This window comes from Chlorocebus sabaeus, chromosome 10 (assembly GCF_047675955.1).
Source record: "Chlorocebus sabaeus isolate Y175 chromosome 10, mChlSab1.0.hap1, whole genome shotgun sequence".
Lineage (NCBI taxonomy): Eukaryota > Metazoa > Chordata > Mammalia > Primates > Cercopithecidae > Chlorocebus > Chlorocebus sabaeus.
This window is the reverse complement of record NC_132913.1, coordinates 88744747-88767065: the sequence shown is the minus strand read 5'-3', so window position 1 is coordinate 88767065 and position 22319 is coordinate 88744747. Positions and strand designations below refer to the sequence as shown.

Sequence of the window (22319 nt, the reverse complement as noted above, 5' to 3'; positions counted from 1 at the left end):
TTTCCAACTGAGGTACCAGGTTCATCTCACTAAGGCTTGTTGGACCGTGGGTGCAGCCCACGGAGGGTGAGCCAAAGCAGGGCGGGGCATCACCTCACCTGGGAAGTGCAAGGGGTTGAGGAATTCCGTTTCCTAGCCAAGGGAAGCTGTGACAGACGGTACTTGGAAAATTGGGAAACTCCCACCCTAATACTGCCCTTTTCCAACACTCTTAGCAAAGGGCACACCAGGACATTATATCCCGCGCCTGGCTCAGAGGGTCCCACGCCCACGGAGCCTTGCTCACTGCTACCACAGCGGTCCAAGATCGAACTGCAAGGTGGCAGCAAGGCTTGGGGAGGGGCGTCCGCCATTGCTGAGGCTTGAATAGGTAAGCAAAGCAGCCCAGAAGCTCAAACTGGGTGGATCCCACCGCAGCTCAAGGAGGCCTGCCTGCCTCTGCAGACTCCACCTCTGGGGGCAGGGCATAGCTGAACAAAAGGCAGCAGAAACTTCTGCAGACTTAAACGTCCCTGTCCGACAGCTTTGAAGAGAATAGTGGTTCTCCCAGCATGGACTTTGAGATCTGAGAACAGACAGACTGCCTCCTCAAGTGGATCCCTGACCCCTGAGTAGCCTAACTGGGAGACACCTCCTGGTAGAGACTGACTGACACCTCATACAGCCAGGTGCCCCTCTGAGACAAAGCTTCCAGAAGAAGGATCAGGCAGCAACATTTACTGTTCTGCAATATTTGCTGTTCTGCAGCCTCTGCTGGTGATACCCAGGCAAATAGGGTCTGGAGTGGACCTCCAGCAAACTCCAACAGACCTGCAGCTGAGGGTCCTGACTGTTAGAAGGAAAACTAACAAACATAGAGGTCATCCACACCAAAACCCCATCTCTAGTTAACCATCATCAAAGACCAAAGGTAGATAAAACCACAAAGATGGGGAGAAACCAGAGCAGAAAAGCTGAAAATTCCAAAAATCACAGCACCTCTTCTCCTCCAAAGGAACGCAGCTCCTTGCCAGCAACAGAACAAAGCTGGATGGAGAATGACTGACAAGTTGACAGAAGTAGGCCTCAGAAGATCAGTGATAACAAACTTCTCTGAGCTAAAGGAAGATATTTGAACCATTGAAAAGAAGCTAAAAACCTTGAAAAAAGATTAGACAAATGGCTAACTAGAATAAACAGCATAGAGAAAACCTTGAATGACCTGATGGAGCTGAAAACCATGGCATGAAAACTATGTGACACATGCACAAGCTTCAGTAGCCAATTCGATCAAGTGGAAGAAAGGGTATCACTGATTGAAGATCAAATGAATGAAATTAAGCAAGAAGAGAAGTTTAGAGAAAAAACAGTAAAAAGAAATGAACAAAGCCTCCAGAAAATATGGGACTATGTGAAAAGACCAAATCTACGTCTAATTGGTGTACCTGAAAGTGATGCGGAAAATGGAACCAAGTTGGAAAACACTCTTCAGGATATTATCCAGGAGAACTTCCCCAACCTAGCAAGGCAGGCCAGCATTCAAATCCGGGAAATACAGAGAACGCCACAAAGATACTCCTCAAGAAGAGCAACTCCAAGACACATAATTGTCAGATTCACCAAAGTTGAAATGAAGGAAAAAATGTTAAGGGCAGCCAGAGAGAAAGGTCAGGTTACCCACAAAGGGAAGCCCAACAGACTAAAAGCGGATCTCTCAGCAGAAACTCTACAAGCCAGAAGAGACTGGGGGCCAATATTCAACATTCTTAAGAAAAATAATTTTAAACCCAACATTTCATATCTAGCCAAACTCAGTTTCATAATTGAAGGAGAAATAAAATCGTTTACAGACAAGCAAATGCTGAGAGATTTTGTCACCACCAGGCCTGCCTTACAAGAACTCCTGAAGGAAGCACTAAACATGGAAAGGAACAACTGGTACCAGCCACTGCAAAAACATGCCAAATTGTAAAGACCATTGATGCTAGGAAGAAACTGCACCAACTAACAAGCAAAGAAACTAGCTAACATCATAATGAAAGGATCAAATTCACACATAACAATATTAACCTTAAATATAAATGAGCTAAATGCTCCAATTAAAAGACAGACTGGCAAATTGGATAAAGAGTCAAGACCTATCAGTCTGTTGTGTTCGGGAGACCCATCTCACGTGCAGAGACACACATAGGCTCAAAATAAAGGGATGGAGGAAGATCTACCAAGCAAATGGAAAACAAAAAAAAGCAGGGGTTGCAATCTAGTCTCTGATAAAACAGACTTTAAACCAACAAAGAACAAAAGAGACAAAGAAGGCCATTACATAATGGTAAAGGGATCAATTCAACAAGAAGAGCTAACTATCCTAAGTATATATGCACCTAATACAGGAGCACCCAGATTCATAAAGCAAGTCCTTAGAGACCTACAAAGAGATTTAGACTCCCACACAATAATAATGGGAGACTTTAAGACCCTGCTGTCAACAACAGACAGATCAACAAGACAGAAAGTTAACAAGTATATCCAGGACCTGATTTCAGCTCTGCACCAAGCAGACCTAATAGACATCTACAAAACTCTCCACCCTAAATCAACAGAATATTTATTCTTCTCAGCACCACATCGCACTTATTCAAAAATTGACCACATAGTTGGAAGTAAAGCAGTCCTCAGCAAATGTAAAAAAAACAGAAACTAGGCCAGGTGTGGAGGCTCACACCCATAATCCCAGCACTTTGGGAGGCCGAGGCAGATGGATCACGAGGTCCGGAGATCAAGACCATCCTGGCTAACATGGTGAACCCCCCCCATCTCTACTAAAAGTAAAAAAAATTACCCAGGTGTGGTGGTGGACGGCTGTAGTCCCAGCTACTCGGGAGGCTGAGGCAGGAGAATGACATGAACCCAGGAGGCGGAGCTTGCGGTGATTGGAGATCGCACCACTGCACTCCAGGCTGGGTGACAGAGTGAGACTCCGTCTCAAAACAAACAAGAAAACAGAAACTATAACTAACTGTCTCTCAGACCACAATGCAATCAAATTAGAACTCAGGCTTAAGAAAGTCACTCAGAACCACACAACTACATGGAAACTGAACAACCTGTTCCTGAATGACTACTGGGTAAATAACAAAATGAAGGCGGAAATAAAGATGTTCTTTGAAACCAATGAGAACAAAGACACAACAGACCAGAATCTCTGGGACACATTTAAAGCAGTGTGTAGAGGGAAATTTATGGCACTAAATCCCACAAGAGAAAGCAGGAAAGATCTAAAATTGACACCCTAACATCACAATTAAAAGAACTAGAGAAGCAAGAGCAAACACATTCTAAAGCTAGCAGAAGGCAAGAAATAACCAAGATCAGAGCAGAACTGAAGGAGATAGAGACACCAAAAACCCTTCAAAAAATCAATGAATCCAGGAGCTAGTTTTTTAAAAAGATCAACAAAATAGACTGCTAGCAAGACTGATAAAGAAGAAAAGAGAGAAGAATCAAATAAATACAATAAAAAATGATAAAGGGGATATCACCACCGACCCCACAGAAATACAAACTACCATCAGAGAATACTATAAACACCTCTATGCAAATAAACCAGAAAATCCAGAAAAAATAGATAAATTCCTGGACACATACACCCTGCCAAGACTAAACCAGGAAGAAGCTGAATCCCTGAATAGACCAATAACAGGCTCTGAAATTGAGGCAATAATTAATAGCGTACCAACCAAAAAAAGTCCAGGACCAGATGGATTCAGAGCCAGATTCTACCAGAGGTACAAAGAGGAGCTGGTACCATTCCTTCTGAAACTATTCCAATCAACAGAAAAAGAGAATCTTCCCTAACTCTTTTTACGAGGCCAGCATCATTCTGATACCAAAGCCTGGCAGAGACACAACAATAAAAGAGAATTTTAGACCAATACCCCTGATGAACATTGATGCAAAAATCCTCAAAAAAATACTGGCAAACCGAATCCAGCAGCACATCAAAAAGCTTATCCACCATGATCAAGTGGACTTCATCCCTGGGATGCAAGGCCGGTTCAACTTATTGATATGCAAATCAATAAGCGTAATCCATCATATAAACAGAACCAAAGACAAAAACCACATGATTATCTCAATATATGCAGAAAAGGCCTTTGACAAAATTCAACAGCCCCTCTTGCTAAAAACTCTCAATAAACTACGTATTGATGGGATGTATCTCAAAATAGTAAGAGCTATTTATGACAAACACACAGGCAATATCCTACTGAATGAGCGAAAACTGGATGCATTCCCTTTGAAAACTGGCATAAGACAGGGATGTCCTCTCTCACCACTCCTATTCAACATAGTGTTGGAAGTTCTGGCCAGGGCAATCAGACAGGAGAAATAAATAAAGGGTATTCAATTAGGAAAAGAGGAAGTCAAACTGTCCCTCTTTGCAGATGACATGATTGCATATTTAGAAAACCCCATTGTCTCAATTCAAAATCTTAAGCTGATAAGCAACTTCAGCAAAGTCTCAGGATACAAAATCAATGTGCAAAAATCACAAGCATTCCTATACACCAATAACAGACAGCCAAATCATTAGTGAACTCCCATTCACAATTGCTTCAAAGAGAATAAAATACCTAGGAATCCAACTTACAAGGGATGTGAAGGACCTCTTCAAGGAGAACTGCAAATCACTGCTCAATGAAATAAAAGAGGACACAAATGGAAAAACATTCCATGCTCATGGATAGGAAGAATCAATAATGTGAAAATGGCCATACTGCCCAAGGTAATTTATAGATTCAGTGCCATCCCCATCAAGCTACCAATGACTTTCTTCACAGAATTGGAAAAAACTACTTTAAAGTTCATATGGAACCAAAAAAGAGCCCACATTGCCAAGATAATCCTAAGCCAAAATAACAAAGCTGGAGGCATCACGCTACCTGTCTTCAAACTATACATAAGGCTACAGTAACCAAAACAGCATGGTACTGGTACCAAAACAGAGATATAGACCAATGAAACAGAACAGAGCCCTCAGAAATAATACCACACATCTACAACCATCTGATCTTTGACAAACCTGGCAAGAACAAGAAATGGGGAAAGGATTCCCTAGTTAATAAATGGTGCTGGGAAAACTGGCTAGCCATATGTAGAAAGCTAAAGTTGGATCCCTTCCTTACATCTTATACAAAAATTAATTCAAGATGGATTAAAGACTTAAATGTTAGACCTAAAACCATAAAACCCCTAGAAAAAAACCTAGGTAATACTATTCAGGACATAGGCATGGGCAAGGACCTCAGGACTAAAATACCAAAAGCAATGGCAACAAAAGCCAAAATAGACAAATGGGATCTAATTAAACTAAAGAGCTTCTGCACAGCAAAAGAAACTACCATCAGAGTGAACAGGCAACCTACTGAATGGGAGAAAATTTTTGCAATCTACTCATCTGACAAAGGGCTAATATCCAGAATCCACAAAGAACTTAAACAAATTTACAAGAAAAAATCAAACCACCCCATCAAAAAGTGGGCAAAGGATATGAACAGACAGTTCTCAAAAGAAGACACTTATGCAGCCAACAGACACATGAAAAAATGCTCATCATCACTGGCCATCAGAGAAATGCAAACCACAATGAGATACCATCTCACACCAGTTAGAATGGCGATCATTAAAAAGTCAGGAAACAACAGGTGCTGGAGAGGATATGGAGAAATAGGAACACTTTTACAGTGTTGGTGGGACTGTAAACTAGTTCAACCATTGTGGAAGACTGTGTGGTGATTCCTCAAGGATCTAGAACTAGAAATACCATTTGACCCAGCCATCCCTTTACTGGGCATAAATCCAAAGGATTATATATCAGGCTGCTATAAAGACACATGCACACATATGTTTATTGTGGCACTATTCACAATAGCAAAGACTTGGAACCAACCCAAATGTCCATCTTAATTTCTGGATTAAGAAAATATGGCACATATACACCATGGAATACTATGCAGCCCTAAAAAAGGATGAGTTCATGTCCTCTGTGGGGACATGGATGAAGCTGGAAACCATCATTCTGAGCAAACTGTCGCAAGGACAGAAAACCAAACACCGCATGTTCTCACTCATAGCTGGGAATTGAACAATGAGAACACTTGGATACAGGGTGGGGAACACCACACACCAGCACCTGTCATGGGGTGGGGGAGGGGAGAGGGATAACATTAGGAGAAACACTTAATGTAAATGACGTGTTAATGGTGTTAATGGGTGCAGCACACCAACATGGCTCATGTATACATATGTAACAAGGCTGCACATTGTGCACATATACCCTAGAACTTAAAGTATAATAATAATAAAAAGTAGTATTAGACAGAAGATATCATCTTTTTCTCAGGGCTAATAGCTAGGGGGAAACTAACAGGAGTGCGCATTTGAGTGTGTACTGTATGTTGGGTACCAAACTAGTAATTTGTCATTTTTATTTAGTTCTCATGTCTGACCCTTCTTATAAAGGGTAGTTATTAATATCCCCACCTTGAAAATGAGGAATGAGACTCAGAAATGTTAAATAATGGTCCCAAGGTCAGAAAAGCAGTAAATAAGGTTAAAATTCAGACTTGTCTAATGTCAGGCCACATCCACGGTACTATGTTCAGTACTGCTCCAAGCTGATCTTTCTGAGGAGCTCAGATGTAGGCAGGGCATGTTCAAAGGGCTTATTTAGATCTAAAAAGTCCCCAGGAAGAGCATACCATTGCCAGATCACCCTTGATCTAGTGCACAGTCTGCAGGCTGGACAGGTTTCTGAATTACCCTGGAAGTCAGTGTTTTTCCTGCATAACTCTTTAGATGGACTTAGTTCTTAGTTCAACTTGGTTTTCTCTATTCTGGTATGCAAGAATTAAGACTAAACCATTAACAAAATCTCCAAAGTTAATTTGCAAAGCAGTTTTCTAGAACAGAGGTCCCCAACCTTTCTGCCACCAAAGACTGGTTTCGTGGAATATGATTCCACGAAATTTCATGGAACAATAATATGATTAAAAGAACCACAGTTCTGTTTGAGAATTAGCGTGGACCAGTATGAGAGATACTTTGCTTTTATCGTATTCCTTTTCAGTCTCTCTCTCTTCACAAACAAATATATAACTTATTACTTAAAAAAAAAAAAAAAAAAAAGCTTTCTGGAGTAGGGCACAGTGGCTCACGCCTGTAATCCCAGCACTTTGGGAGGCCGAGGCGGGTGGATCACCTGAGGTCAGGAGTTCAAGACCAACTCGGCCAACATGGTTAAACCCCATCTCTACTAAACTCCTTTTTTGGGAAGGACTGCTATTTATTATCTCTCTTTTTTTTTTTTTAGTAAAATGTTTTATCATTTACCAAGTAATAGAAATTGGTAAGAAATGGAAAACTCATGCCAATAACCACAGAAATGTTTGAAATTTTACTAATCTGTGGAGATCTGAAAGTCTAGGTGTTGGGAAATCCTGGTCTGTACTCACTGAACGCCACTCTTACCATCTCACTTCCCGACACCTTGCAGCCTATCTTTGGATCCAGTCTCTTGGCTGAACTGGTTTCAGGAAAGTTATCATTGATTTTATGGTCCCTTACCCCTTTTTTAATAAACCAAATTTTCCCTTTGACTTTTGTATAATGTTTAATTCCGTTCACATTCTATCTCTGAAACTCTCCTCCCTAGGATTTGCTCAAAGCGCTTCTCTATTCTGCCACAGTAACCATTTTCAGTCTCCTTTATTTACTTTGTTCCTTTCTACTTCTTGAGGGTAACTCTCTTGTAAAACACTGAGTATTTATGATGCCTGTGAAGAGTAGACATGAGAATGAATTAACTATACATGGAAGCCACAAGTTGCCAACCAGAGACTGTCTTGATATAAACCAAATAAGTAGAATTGAACAGTTTTATTGATGACAGTTCCTGATTTTTTTAAGTATGCACATATATTTAGTACATTACATTCCTTTGTATGTTCCACTGTTATTAAACTATTTATTTATAGATGTTTAGTTCCAGTTGTGTGGTGTGTGCTTTTCTTTCCCCCCCAAACCAATACTGTATGGGCATCCGTATCCCTACATCTTGGCACACTTCGTGAGTATATCCATTGTGTAAATTCCTGGTGGTAGAACTGCTAAGTTATAGCATGTGGGCATTTAAAAGTTTGGTAGACATTGCCAAATAGCCTTCTGAAAGCTTGTACCCTTTGTACCTTTTTTTTTTTTTTTTTTTTTGAGACAGAGTCTTGCTCTGTCACCCAGGCTGGAGTGCAGTGGCGCAATCTCGGCTCACTGCAACCTCCACCTCCCAGGCTCAAGCAATTCTCCTGCTTCAGCCTCCCAAGTAGCTGGGATTACAGGCACCTGCCACCACACCCAGCTAATTTTTGTATTTGTAGTAGAGATGAGGTTTCACCATGTTGGCCAAGTTGGTCTGGAACCCCTGACCTCAAGTGATCGCCCGCCTCAGCCTCCCAAGGCCCTGAGATTACAGGCGTGAGTCACCATGCGCAGCCCCAATTTGCACTTTTATCAACAGGGTTTAAGAGTGCTTCTTTCTCTATACCATCTCCAGCAAAGAATATAGTAAAACTTGATGTTTGCTAATCTAGTGGTGAACTTTTTTTTGTTTATATTTTTGTTTTAATTATGAGTGAAGTTGAGCATCTGTTGTATCAGTGGTTCTCAACCAGGGATGATTTTTGCACCCGCCCCCCCAGCCTGCTGGGGGCATCTGGCAATGTCTGGAGACATTTTGGATAAAACTGGAGAGGGTCTGGGGAAGGGATTCCACTGGCACTTAGTGGGTAAAAGATCCTACAATGCACACGACGAAGCAATAACTGGCCCAAAATGTTAATTTTCCAGGATTAAAAAACCCTGTTTTGTATTATTCCATTTCATCTTCTTCATTGGTTTATTATCTGTAATTCTTGAGTTTTTTAATTGGTTGGTTTCAGGTTTATAGTATACTTCTTTAACTTATCACAGTATATCTTCAAGCCATATGTTACTATTTCATGTGTAATACAAAAGCCTTACACCAGTGTATGCCCATTTCCCCACTCCTGGCCTTCGTGCTACTGCAAAACATTCTACTTCTACTTATGCTATAGACTCTACAATACGTTATTAGTGTATTACTTTAAACAGTTATCTTTTAAAAAAATTAAACAGCTTTGTTTAAATATAATTAGCATGCATCAAATTACACATTTCAAGTGTACAATTTAACCACTTTTGATATGCGTTTGTAAAACCATCACCACAGTCAAAATAATGAATATATTCATCATTCCAAAAACTTTTCTCCTGCCCTTTAGTAATTCCTCCCTTAACTCCAGGCAGCCACTGATCTGCTGTCACTATAGATAAGTGGACATTTTCTAGAATTTTATATAAATGAAGTTATAAATTGTGTACTCTTTTTGTCTGACTTTCTTCCAGCATAATTGAGATTTATCCATGTTGTATATATCATTAGAAAAACATTTTTCATGACAGATATTTCAATTAATTAGATTCCTGTTGTTAAAGAGCATGTTGTTCTAGTCACTTGATATATTTTTGTTTTAGGTCATGACTCTCCAAAGTATGATAATCACATGAGAGTGCTCATTGCTACGGATGTCTTTTGACTCATCAGAGAAAATCTGTCCAAAAGAAAATATCCATGTGACCAAATCCATTTCGTTATTGAATGGCTTGATGGATTTCCTTTACTCTGATTCATACCAAAGCTTTCCTTCTCAACCAAAGCAAGAAAGGATCCTGCATGAGTCAATCCCAGAATGCAGTTTTTACATCACCAACAGGTGAAGAAAACCTCATGAATAGCAGTCACAGAGACTCGGAGAGCATCACTGGTAAGTCCAGTTTAATAAATATTGAAGTGCTGTTGTTTACGGGAGAAAATGCAAATGCCTCAGTCCAGCATATATGACCTATCATGATGAAACCCAAGCCTGCCTTTCTAGTCTGATGTCCTCAGGGAAAGACTGAATTAATCTCGCATCCCCTGTGTCTCCTGACACATTAACAGCAATCTGTCTTTCATGTTGTTTCTTGTCTATGTTGGACTCCGCTGTACCCTGTGAACACCTGGTGAGTAGTAGCTGCATCATATCCATCTGATCTCCACAGGGCAAGGACAGAGTTACCCGTGTTTGTATACCCTGCAGGTACCTAACAGCAGTGCCTGGCACACAAGACTCTTGGGGCGTACAGCATATAACAAACATACATATAGGCCCATAACACCTTATCTGTAAGACTAAATCAAAAAACTCTGAGCACTCAAAGTTTTTTTCTATACTTTTATTCAAACACTCATTTGCCCACGAAACCAGACTTCGGCTGTTTCTGGACTTAACTCATTTAGTTTGAATACTTATATTTGCTGAAGATTTATTTATGTATTTAAATATGAGGTGCTGCCGCAAAACCAGCTGGGGATGTTATATAACATGCAGTTAATGTACAGTGCCACTTTTCTAAAAATCTGAAAAATTCTGAATTCTGAAACCCATCAAAACCCAAAGTTTTTTTTAATTTATCCTCATTGAGGTATGTTTATTAAGATACAAGAAAATACACTCATTTTAAGTGTACAGTTTGAGTTTTGACAAAAATATCCCCTCAGTGTAACTGCCAGTACAAACAAGTTCGAGAAGTTTTTATCATCCCAGAGAAAGTTCCCTTGTACACAGATCTCCCCACCCCTCACCTCCGGTTCCAAACAACCACTAATCTGCTTTCTGCCACTTTAAATTAAATTTGCTTGTTCTAGAATTTCATATAAATTGAATGTGTCTCTTTTGTGTCTGCCTTCTTTTGTACAGCAAAATGTTTTTGAGATTTATCCACTTGTGATAAGTATCAGAAGTTTATTCTTTTTATTGCTAAGCTGGAACTTAACTCATCTCTGCTATTGTAGCAGAAAAGCAGCCATGGACAGTACATGAAAAAATGAATGTGACTGTGTTTCAATAAAAGTTGATTTACAAAACCAGGCAGGGGCAGCAAGCTGAAGTTGGCCTGTGGGCTGTCGTTTGCTGACCTCTGCTGTACATCATCAACACTTGGTAATGTCAGTGGTTTTGATTTTAGCCATTCTAGTAGGTGTGTACTGGTATCTCTGAGATTTTAATTTATATTTTCCTGATGACTCATGATGTTGAGCACCTTTTCATGTGCTTATTAGCCATACCTAGATTTTATTTTGAGTTGTTTATTCAAATCATTTGCCCACTAAAATTTTATCTTACTATTGAAATGTAAATGTTGAATTGTAAGTGTTCTTTACATGTTCTAGATGTAAGTCCTTTGTTAGATAAATGGACCGTATTTTCTCCTAGACTTTGGCTTGCCTTTTCATCTTCTTAACTGGTGTCTTTTGAAGACCTATTTTAAATTTTGATGGAGTTTATCAGTTTTTGCTACTATAATTCATATTTTTGTGTCGTTCCTAAGAAATCTTCGCATAAAAGAAAAAGTTTGACAGTTTTTACCTCTACTTTTAAGTCAGTAGTCTACTTTTTTGAGTACGGAATTAGATTAGGGTCCAAATTTTTGTTTTTTGCTTTCCAGTTGGATATTTCATTGTTTCTTTACCATTTGTTAAAAATGGTCTCTTTACCCTTATTGAAATACCTTGATAATTTCACTGAAAATCAGCTAGTCATATATGTATGGTTTCTGTTTCTGAACTCTATCCTGTTCCTTTAATCCCTAAGTCTATCTTTACAGAAATACCACGTTGTCTTATTTACTGTAATTCTATAGTAAATCTTGAAATCAGATAATACAAATTCTCCAACTTTACTCTTTTTCAAAAATTATTTTGGCCATTTAAGATTTTTCACATTTTTTATATAAATTGTTTAATCTGCTTGTCAACACTTGAGCCCAGGAGTTCAAGAGCAGCCTGGACAACTAGCTGGGCGTGGTGGCATGCACCTGTAGTCCCAGCTACTAGGGAAGCTGAGGCAGGAGGATAACTTGAGCCTAGGAGATTAAGGCTGCAGTGAGCTATGATTGTGCCATTGCACTCCAGCCTGAATAACAGAATGAGAGACCCTGTCCCTAATAATAATAACCAGCTTGTCATTTTCTTTCGAAAAAGAATGCTGGACTTTTGAATGGAATTACATATACTCTGTAGAGAATTGATAATTTGAGAATAGTGAGTCTCCTAATCCATAAACTTAATATATCTCTCCATTTACTTAGTTAGGTCTTCTTTAATTTCTCTTAACAATATTTTATAGTTTTTATTGCATAAGTCTTGCACATATTTATTAAATTTAGTCTTAAGTATTTTTTAAATGGCACTGTTTATTTAATTTCATTCTCCTACTGTGTGTTACTACTATAAAGAAATGAAATTGGTTTTTTTAATGTTGACCGTGCATTCTGCAACTTTGCTTAACTTACTAGTTTTAGTAACTTTTTGGTAGATTTCTTAGAGTTTTCTACATACACCATAATGTCTGCAAATAGAGACAGTTTTGCATATTCTTTTTCAATCTGGATGCCTTTTATTTATTTTTCTTGCCTTATTGAATGAGACACGATCTCAGTATATTGTTGAATAAAATGGTAATAATAAACATTCTTGACATATTTCCAGTCTGAGGAGAAAAGTTACAGTATTTGACCGTTAAGTCTCTTAAGAATACCGTATATTAAATTGAGAAGATATCCTTCTCTTCCAAATTGGATGAAAAGTTTTTAGCATGAATTTTGTCAAATGGCTATTTTGCATCTGTTGAAATATTCATATGGTTTTTCTACCTTTGTCTATTGGTGTGGTGAATTCTGTTGGTTTAGTTTTGAATTTTAAACCAGACTTGCATTCCTGGAAAAAACTACTTGGTTATGATATATTATCTTTTTTATATATGACAGGTTTTATTTACTAGTGTTTTGTTAGGGAGTGTGTGTGTGTCTGTGTCCTTCCTAGTCCCATTAATAAGGATTATTGATTTGTACTTTTTTCTTTTTCTTTTTTTTTGTAATGTCTTTGCTTTATTTTGATATTGAGGTAATACTGGCCTTGTAAAATGAGTTGTGAAGTATGCCTTCCTCTGTGTTTGGAAAAAGTTTGTGTGGAATTGGCATCACATTATTTTTCATGTTTTTACTTTTTAAACTAATCTAAATCTTTACATTTAAAGGGCATCTCCACAGATAACTTATAGTTGGGTCTTTTCTAAAAAGAAAATCCAGTCTGATCATCTGTACTTTCTATTTGCAGTATTTGGACCATTTAATTTTAATGTAATTATCACTTTAGTTGAGTCTACTGTACTCCTATTTTCTGTTTTTCTATTTGTTCCATCTTCCGTTTTTTTCTCATTTTCTTTTTTTAAATTTATTTTTTTATTTTAATTCTACTGTTGACATATTAGCTATACCTCTTATTTTTCTCAGTGTTTTCTCTAGGTTGCAATACGCACTTTTAACTTACCAAAGCCCATCTTCAAATAACATTGTATTTAATACAGTGACACTCTTAAAACAGTATTCTTCCATTTCCCTCTACCATTCTACATATTATTATTATGCCTTTTACATCTACATATGTCATATACATAATACATTATTACTTTTGCTTTAAATTGCTAATTATGAGTTAAATAAATTATGAAAATAAAAGGCTTATGTATTACCCACAGATTTACCATTCTGTTATTTCTTTGGTAGATTGAAGTTCCCATCCAATATGCTTTTTGCCTGAATAACTTTAACATTTCCTGGGATATGGGTTGGCTGGCAATGAATAGCCTTAGGTTTCTGCTTGTGTAAGAAATAAAATTTCTTTTTTTTTTTTTTTCTTGAGAATGGATCTCATTCTGTTCCCCAGGCTGGAGTACAGTGACATGATCATGGCTCACTGCAGCCTGCACCTCCTGGGCTCAAGTGATCCTCCCATCTCAGCCTCCTGAGTAGCGTGGACCACAGGCATGCGCCATCAAACCCAGCTAATTTTTTCTTTCTTTTTTTTTTTTATTTTTTTAATTGTTTTAAATGTAGAGTCAGGGTTTCACTATGTTGCCAAGTTGGTCTTGAAATCCTGGGCTCAAGCAGTCCTTTCACTTTGACCTCCCGAAGAGCTGGGATTACAGGAGTGAGCTACCACACCTGGCCTATTTCACCTTTTTTGAAAGATATTTTTCACTAGCACAAGATTCTAAATTGGCTTTTTGGTGTTTTAATGATGCTGTTCCATTGTCATCCATCTATCTTGAAATGAATAGTTTGCATTCACCCTTTGTTCCCTTAAATGTAATGTGTCTTTTTTTTTTCCTATCTCTCTGCTTGTAGGATTTTTTCTTTGTCACTGGTTTTTAGCAATTTTACTTTGGTGTGGTTTTCTTTGTATTTATCCTGCAGGGAGTTGAAATTCTGTTAACTATTGGCTTAATTGTTTTAATTAAACTTGGAAGAATTTGGCCAGTACTTTTTCAAATATTTTTTCTGTTCTTGCCTCTTTTTTCTTCTGGGACTGCAGACTGCTTAATATGACACAGCCACTGATGTTCTGTTCAGTTTTTTACCCCCAATCTTTTTTTTCTCTGTGCTTCATTTTAGATAATTTCTACTGCTGTATCTTCAAGTTTACTGTTTTTTTCTTCTGGAGACTATCTAATCTGTTTATCTCATCTAGTGAATTTTTTATTTTAGATGCTGTACTTTAGTTCTATTTGAGTTTTTAAAATACGGGTATATCTTCTGTTTCTCTTCTCATTAAGTTACTGTTTTCCTTTTAAATTTTTGAGCATATTAAAAAATAGCTGTATTTAAATGCTGCTTACTAATTCTGTTATTTCTGTCATTACGGGTCTGTTTCTGTTGACTCATTTCCCTCCTGGTTATGGATTACATTTTATTTATTTTTGCATATCTAGTAATTTTTTATGGACTGGTGAACATTATGAATGTTACATTGTTAAGTGTTTGGATTTTGTTGTCTTCCTTGGAAAAGTGTTAAAGTTTGTTTTGGCAGGTCTTTAAGTTATTTGCTGATAAGGTTAACCCTTTGAGGCTTGTTTTTAATCTTTGCTATGTGAGTCTAAAGATCATACTGTAGACCATGCCCTAGTATGCTTGATTCTAGCACTGATTTAATTCTCTTACCAGTAGGCATGACTGGAAAAAAATGGACATATGGAAGAGACATTTGGAGGATAAAATGGTAGAGAAGGAGTTGTCAAGCCTGGGCAAGAGTAATAAATGGAACATTATCAGAATGTGGAAGCAAGGTGGAAGAGCTAGTCTAAAGAATATTTAGCTTAATGTACTAAGCCTGGATTGTACACTCATTTTTAATATTACATTTTGGAAGTAGGGACTTCATGACCTTGAATTTTCACAGGATTTCATTAATACCTATTTGAAGAAAACGTCTAGGGACTAGTATCTCTTGTAATGAATGTCACTTTTGTTCTTTATTTCCACTATACGCTTGAATACCTAATAGTCTGTTTTTAGCTCTGCATGTATTTATAGTCAACTTCTCTTCCTGAGTATTAAAATGACAATCTATATGTAATATATGTGCAGCAGGAAAAATTCGGATAATCACATGGAACTTGTAATAATAGAATTTGGATATATGTTCAGGTCTCTTATTTAAGAGCTCTGTAAGGATTGAGAGCTTATTTAGAATCATATTTAAGGTTTTAAATCTACCTCATCTCTGTCTCATTGTGATGATCAAGCCACTGCTTCTCCTTCTGGGTGAATAGGGATGTCTGATATTGCCAGCCTCCTTGTATTTAACTTATTAAAATGTCATTGTTAAGTCAAGGTCAAGTAGCAGGAATTTACTCTCTTAAGGATTTGTGTTCTTAACCAGTACTTTGTTGTTCTTTGCCAGAGCTAGAGCATGTTTCATTATACTACCCACAAAGGAAATACCACATCTCTTTAAAAGTGAGAGGGCTGACATGACATCCTGTATTTTCTCTATTTTAAGCCCTAGTATTTTAAGCATGTTAACAGGAATAACTCTCCTTTTTTGTAAACAGCTAAGTTTGGGAGGTGTTAAATGCTGGGCAGTACTGGGAACAGGAAGATAGTGGCAGATACATAAAGACACAAAAGCCCAGTTTTGTTCAGAGATGGGGGGTGGGTGTTGTAGGTGTGCAAGTGAGAGAGTAGTGATGTAAATAGTATTCAGTGAGTACCTATGATCTGCCAGATACCCTGGGTGCCTTAATTGCTTATTTTAGTTACTTCTTACTACTGTTGTGAGTGATAAACGATCTTTATTTTACAAATGAGAGAAATTAAGGCTCTGAAAGGATAAATCGTGTGTCTAACTTAATTAGTAGAGGAGTCACATTCAGAAGCTACGTCTGATGCCAAAACCCAGGATCTTTCTAATATTAAGAATGAAAAATAAGACAATAAGTAGATTAGACACCTGGAGGAATTAGGAAATATGTAGGACTAATACTGTATGTTGGAGACATGATGTGTAGGAACTTGCTTTCTAGGACAAGTTGTCAGCCTTTGTCCTGTAAATGGCAGATAGCAACAAGAATGGGTACAGTGCTGGATAGGAAATTAAGACACACATCTGGTGGTTCTGTTGTCCTCGGCAAGTTACCCATCTTTAAGTCTCAGTATCCTTATCTAGGAGGCAGGATTGGATGGTTTCTGAAAGTACCTTCTACCTTTAATACTCTGTAATTATTTAGATACTATAGCAACCTTATTTTAGTAATCTTGATTTGATCTCTAGTTCTAAAAAATCAATAGTAATACAGTAATAAAAGTAGCTGACAATAGGTCTTTCAGTCTTTTTTGCCCTCCCTTAGTCCCTGTCCCCAGTCCCTCCCCTCCCTACCTCTTTCCCTCATCCAGCTCAGGCGGTGTTTGTGCTCTGTTTGTGCCTGTGGGGGTGGTGGAGGCGATGGAGTAAGCAGGAGGCAGCTGCCAGGTGCGAAAGCAGAGCAGGAACCGCCTGTGTTTGGGGGGTGGGGAAAAGGAGCCCCAGCTCTACCCCTCCTGGAAGGAGAGGGAAAAGGTAACTTTGACTGCCCAATATTGCAGCCATGGAGTCCATGTGGTAATAAATTGAAGAGTACTGTTACAGAAGTAACAGCTGATGTCACTAGTGCTGTAATGGGAAATCCTGTCACTAGAGAATTTGATGTTGGTCGACACATTGCCAGTGGTGGCAGTGGGCTAGCTTGGGAGATTTTTAATGGCACAAAAAAGTCAACAAAGTAGTGGCTGTTTTTGTCTTTGATGAAAAATGATTGACAAATATCAAAAATTTGAAAAGGATCAAATCATCGATTCTTTAAAACGAAGAGTCCAACACTTAACTCGACTTCAACACCCTCGACTTCTTACTGTCCAGCATCCTTTAGAAGAATCCAGGGATTCCTTGGCATTTTGTACAGAACCAGTTTTTGCCAGTTTAGCCAGTGTTCTTGGTAACTGGGAAACTCTGCCTTTCCCTATGTCTCCAGACATTAAGGATTATAAACTTTATGATGTAGAAACCAAATGTGGTTTGCTTCGGGTTTCTGAAGGCTTGTCATTCTTGCATAGCAGTGTGAAAATGGTACGTGGAAATATTACTCCTGAAAATACAATTGTGAATAAAAGTGGAGCCTGGAAAATAATGGGTTTTGATTTTTGTGTATCATCAACCAATCCTTCTGAACAAGAGCCTAAATTTCCTTGTAAAGAATGGGACCCAAATTTAACTTCATTGTGTCTTCCAAATCCTGAATATTTGGCTCCTGAATACATACTTTATGTGAACTGTGAAACAGCCAGTGATTTGTATTCTTTAGGAACTGTTATGTATGCTGTATTTAATAAAAGGAAACCTATATTTGAAGTCAATAAGCAAGATATTTACAAGAGTTTCAGTAGGCAGTTGGATCAGTTGAGTTATTTAGGACCTAATTCACTTACAAATATACCTGAGGAAGTTCGTGAACATGTAAAGCTACTGTTAAATGTAACTCCAACATTTAACAGTAAGACCAGATGCAGATCAAATGACAGATTCCCTTCTTTGATGATGTTGGTGCAGTAACACTGCAATGTTTTGATACCTTATTCCAAAGAGATTATCTTCAGAAATCACAGTTTTTCAACAGACTGTCAAAGGTTCTACTGCCCAAGCATGTCATTGTGCAGAGAATTTTGACTTGTTTGACTTCAGAATTTGTAAACCCTGACATGGTACCTTTTGTTTTGCCCAGTGTTCTACTGATCATTGAGGAATGCACCAAAGAAGAATATGTCAAATTAATTCCACCTGAACTTGGTCCTGTGTTTAAGCAGCAGGAGCCAATCCAGATTTTGGTAATTTTCCGACAAAAAAATGGATTTGCTACTAACCAAAACCCCTCCCAATGAGATAAAGAACAGTGTTCTACTCATGGTTTACAGAGCACTAGAAGCTCCTTCCATTCAGACTAAACATCTGTCTAAACATTCTGTCTAAACATCATTCTAGCCTTTGCAAATCTTATAGACTACCCATCCGTGAAACGTACTTTGATACCAAGAATTAAAAATGCCTGTCTACAAATGTCTTCCCTTGCTGTTTGTGTAAATTCATTAGTGTGCTTATGAAAGATTTTGGAATACCTGGATAAGTGGTTTGTACTTGATGATATCCTACCCTTCTTACAACAAATTTCATCCAAAGAATCTGCAGTCTTCATGGGTATTTTAGGCATTTACAAATGTACTTTTACTCATAAGTTGGGAATCACCAAAGAGCAGCTGGCTGGATAAGTATTGCCTCATCTTATTCCCCTGAGTATTGAAAACAATCTTAATCAGTTCAATTCTTTCATTTCCATCATAAAAGAGATGCTTAATAGATTGGATTCTGAACATAAGACTAAGCTGGAACAACTTCATATAATGCAAGAACAGCAGAAATCTTTGGACATAGGAAATCAAATTAATGTTTCTGGGGAGACAAAAGTTACAAATATTTTGAATCAGCAAATTGACAAGGTTGTTAACCACATTGGAGCAGACCTTCTGACTGGCAGTGATTCCGAAAATAAAGAGGATGGGTTACAGAATAAACGTAAAACAGCATCACTTACATTTGAAGAAAAACAAAAATTAGCAAAAGAACAAGAGCAGGCACAGAAGTTGAAAAGCCAGCAGCCTCTTAAACCTCAAGTGCATACACCTGTTGCTACTGTTAAACAGACTGACTTGACAGACACATTGATGGATAATATGTCATCTTCGACTAGCCTTTCTGTTAGTACCCCTAAATCTTCTGCTTCAAGTACTTTCACTTCTCTTCCTTCCATGGGCATTGGCATGATGTTTTCTATACCAGTTGATAATGCAAAGAAAAATTTGACAAGTGGCCTAAATGCCAATATGGGCTTTCAGACTTCAGGATTCAACATGCCTGTTACTACAAACCAGAACTTCTACAGTAGTCCAAGCACAGTTGGAGTGACTAAGATGACTCTGGAACCCCTCCCACTTTGCCAAACTTCAATGCTTTGAATGTTCCTCCTGCTGGTGCAAAGCCAACCCAACAAAGACCCACAGATATGTCTGCCCTTAATAATCTCTTTGGCCCTCAGAAACCCAAAGTTAGCATGAACCAGTTATCACAACATAAACCAAATCAGTGGTTCAATCAGTTTGTACCTCCTCAAGGTTCTCCAGCTATGGGCAGTTCAGTAATGGGAACACAGATGAACATGATAGGACAATCTGCCTTTGGTACGCAGGGTAATCCTTTCTTCAACCCACGGAACTTTGCATAGCCACCAACTACTATGACCAGTAGCAGTTCAGCTAGCAGTGATTTAAAAGATCTTTTTGGGTGAGGTGTCTTCCTTCTATTGTGAAGGATTATTTCAGTTTTAATCATGGGTGAACTGATTTACATCTTTATATAGTTGGCTTAGAGGAACTACTTCTATGGGAAAGTGAATCGTTCTGTGACAGAAAACATCTGTCACAGATACTATGCCAGCATAGTAGCTGTATGGTCTTCTAACCAGTTGAGTTTTTTTAAAGGATTGAGGATTTTTTTTCTCTTACCAACTCCTCTTCAGGTTTTTAAAGACCCAACCCTTCCCAATCTCAAAGAGAAAAAGGACAACTGAGTTATCTTGAATAGCTGAATTTTTTAATCAGATGTTTACTTTGGCTTATGAATCTTTGTGTTATTTAAAAAATTGAGTGGATGGTCATTGCAAGCTCATCTATTAAGTACTACATGGTACACAGTCTACCTTCACAAGTCGTTAGTGTTCATTTTAATATGTGAAAAATCTTGATGCTGTACTGATTTGCTTCCATTTAAGACGACAGTGAGAAAATGATAAGCATAAAGAGATCAGGTTATTTGCTTTTTCCAAACTTGCTTTTCAGATGAACTAATGTTTAGTACAAAGAGACTGAGCAAATACTACAAAATTTAACTTAACCTACATTTCCTTGGCTAACCATCTTAAATGTAAACTAATCATTGTAAATTATATTTTAGCATGGTCTGCCTCAAATGGTCATGTATTTTTCTGCATTCACTTGGATATATTTAGAATCACTTTGGTATATGCTGATTTGTTTGGATATTTGACAAAGCACTCTGATGTGACTTCCCTGACTACTAACTTCATATTTCATTTCAAATTCAAACTTCTGAGGTTGCAGCATATATGAATTGCATTTTCAAAAGGAGATTTGTAAGAATTAAACTGTATTTAATGGGTAAACTTTTGAGATTTCTGCTGTATTGTTTCAAATGTAATAAACTTTACTTCTCTTAAAAAAAAAAAAAAAAAAAAAAAAAAAAAAGAAGCTGTCATTGATAGAGTGCCTCCACAGTGTGCAAGGCATTGTACTAAATACAAGTATTTTTCATGCATTTGTCTCATTTAATTCATATAACCTAGGAGGTAAGTACCTTCTCCATTTTACAGATGAGGAAACTGAGGGTTAGAGTTGAGGTAATTTACCCAGTGTCACATTGTGGTATGTGTAGAGTCAGGACTCAGACCAGAACTATCGCTATACCATATTAAATTTATGTTATGTGAAGGATAGGGAAGATTTTTTAGAGGAAACTTTTTTTTCCCTCCCCTTTCCGATTTTCTTCACCTCACATGTTTTGAGATGTAGATGTACCATTTCTTTAAAATAAAAATGATAAAGTACTTATTTCAGTGCCAGTGCTCAGTAAAATTTAATGCAATTTTTAAAAACATTTAGTGACTATGAGAATATACTAAAATGTAATTTTTCCAGATTTTGAAGAATCATCCACAGAATTCAAATTTTGTTATTAAAGAGCATATCATTTTATCCCTTTGAAACTATTTTCTGCTGGTTGCTTTGTATTGCTTTTTCCCCCAAGCGTGTAAGTTGAGATCAGACCCCTTTCACTTTGTTTTTAAAAAGTATATATCCAATTATTTTGTGTCAATTAAAAATACTGTTTAAAAATTAAGCAGCCTGCTGCTGCTTCAGAGACATAGACCTCTTTTAAACAGTACTAAATAGGTTGATAGGGAGAAAATATGAAGTTTCTACAAATTAATTCTAAACTTTAAAAGCATAGTTATAAAGACAGGAACAACAGACAGGCGTATGTGAGGGATGAGGGTGGGAAGAGGGAGAGGATCAGAAAAAATAACTGTTGGGTTACTAGGCCTAGTACCTGAGTGACAAAATAATCTGTACAACAAACCCCTATGACACGAGTTTACCTATATAACAAACCTGCACATGTACTCCTGAACCTAAAATTAAAAAATTAAAAAATTAAAAATCAAAAAAAACATAGTTATAGTCACTAAGCAATATATTTAGATAGTATGTAATTCAGATTTGTGGTATCTGCATGTTCTCACTCATGTGGAAGCTGACAAAGTTGATCTAGAAGTAGAGAGTAGAGTAGTGATTACTAGAGGCTAGGAAGGGTAGCAGGAAGGAGGGATCAGGAGATGTTGGTTAACAGATACAAAATTACAGCTGGATAGGTGGAATAGGTTCCAGTGTTCTTTAGCACCATAGGGTGGCCATACTTGGCAATAATTTGTTGTATATTTTCAAACAGATAAAAGGTAGGATTTTGAATGTCCTCAATGCAAAGAAATGATAAATGCTTGAGGTAAGGAATGTGCTAATTACCTTGATTTGATCATTATACATTGTATACAGGTGTCAAAATATCGCATGTACCCCATAAATATATCCAATTATTTTGTGTCCATTAAAAATACTTTTTAAAAATTACTGTCAAAAAAATGTATGCCATCATTTTTACTTTAGAAGTT

General features: G+C 37.6%; 1 protein-coding gene and 1 pseudogene across 4 annotated transcripts in view; both read left to right on the top strand.

Moving 5' to 3' along the window:
- The window catches only part of TRAK2 (trafficking kinesin protein 2), a 75374-nt gene that overhangs the window by 19654 nt on the left and 33401 nt on the right, over positions 1-22319 (top strand). For all 4 annotated transcript variants that reach the window (XM_007965848.3, XM_007965850.3, XM_038001750.2 and 1 more), the window contains exon 2: positions 9589-9878. In XM_007965848.3, the coding sequence (XP_007964039.3) occupies positions 9788-9878 (91 nt within the window). In that variant the 5' untranslated portion in view covers positions 9589-9787. The remainder of the gene's footprint in view (positions 1-9588; positions 9879-22319) is intronic.
- Positions 17145-22290, top strand: LOC140712593 (SCY1-like protein 2 pseudogene; annotated as a pseudogene).